This window comes from Triticum dicoccoides, chromosome 7A (assembly GCF_002162155.2).
Source record: "Triticum dicoccoides isolate Atlit2015 ecotype Zavitan chromosome 7A, WEW_v2.0, whole genome shotgun sequence".
NCBI lineage: Eukaryota > Viridiplantae > Streptophyta > Magnoliopsida > Poales > Poaceae > Triticum > Triticum dicoccoides.
The window spans coordinates 65,816,511-65,817,717 of NC_041392.1; the positions used below are offsets into that span (position 1 = coordinate 65,816,511).

General features: G+C 52.2%; 1 protein-coding gene across 1 annotated transcript; it reads left to right on the forward strand.

Annotated features, from left to right (window-relative positions):
* Positions 1-35: 35 nt before the first annotated feature.
* LOC119328459 (histone H3.2) lies at positions 36-658 on the forward strand. The gene has a single exon (XM_037601439.1). The coding sequence runs from the start codon at positions 111-113 to the stop codon at positions 519-521; it is 411 nt and encodes a 136-aa protein (XP_037457336.1). The 5' UTR covers positions 36-110; the 3' UTR covers positions 522-658.
* The last annotated feature ends 549 nt before the right edge of the window (positions 659-1,207 follow it).

Consider the following 1,207-nt stretch of genomic DNA (forward strand, 5'->3'; position numbering starts at 1 on the left):
CCCCCCCATCTATTTAAACCCGCGCCTCACCACCAGACCACACCACAGCTCAAATCCCACGCAGGCGAAGCACCCACTCAAACCCTAGCCTCCTCCCCACTCCATCTCCGATGGCCCGCACGAAGCAGACGGCGCGCAAGTCCACCGGCGGCAAGGCGCCGAGGAAGCAGCTGGCGACCAAGGCGGCGCGCAAGTCGGCCCCGGCCACCGGCGGCGTGAAGAAGCCCCACCGCTTCCGCCCGGGCACCGTGGCGCTCCGGGAGATCCGCAAGTACCAGAAGAGCACGGAGCTGCTTATCCGCAAGCTCCCCTTCCAGCGCCTGGTGAGGGAGATAGCGCAGGACTTCAAGACCGACCTCAGGTTCCAGTCCTCCGCCGTCTCCGCCCTGCAGGAGGCCGCCGAGGCGTATCTGGTGGGGCTCTTCGAGGACACCAACCTGTGCGCCATCCACGCCAAGCGCGTCACCATCATGCCCAAGGACATCCAGCTCGCCCGCCGCATCCGTGGGGAGCGCGCCTAGGTTTGGCCGTAGCAGTTCGTGTCTTGCGATCTGGTTGTACTAAGGAAATGTGCTGGGTTTCTCTGTAGTGTTGATAAGCTTTCCAGATGTTCTGACGCTGAAATGAAATGGTAATGAAAAGTTCAGTTATCTTTTGATGCAATTTTGTCCCATGTGTGTTATTTGTTTCTCTTGACCCCTGGTAATTAGATGATTGGAGAGCTCTCATGACTTGAGCTAGGAAACATATGACCTGCTACTTAGATAATTGAAAAACACCACATATGGGGTTGAAGAACGGATGCTGTAACTAAATTTGTCCCTTGGATTTGGTGTCTTGGTTCTGCTCTGTTTATTTTGTTTGTGTTGCCCTTAGATTCAGTTATCTTCTGATGGCAAAGGAAAGTTCAGTTATCTTCTGATGCAATTTCGTCCCCTGCTGCCATTTGTTTTTCTTGATCCCTGGTAATTAGATGATCGATAAACTCATGACTTAGATGACTGGAAATTGAAAAACAATTGACTTAACATTGTCCCTTGATTCGGTGATTCTGTTCTGCTCTGTTATTGTGTTTGTGTTGTTGTAAGATTCAGTGCTCTGTTTCCTATCAGGTGAATTTTGTGCAGTGTACTAGGCCGATTGTCAGTCCATTTTCTACCTGCCACTCTGAGAAGCCAATAGCAGCAGAGCTTGGGGGCAGGGTGAG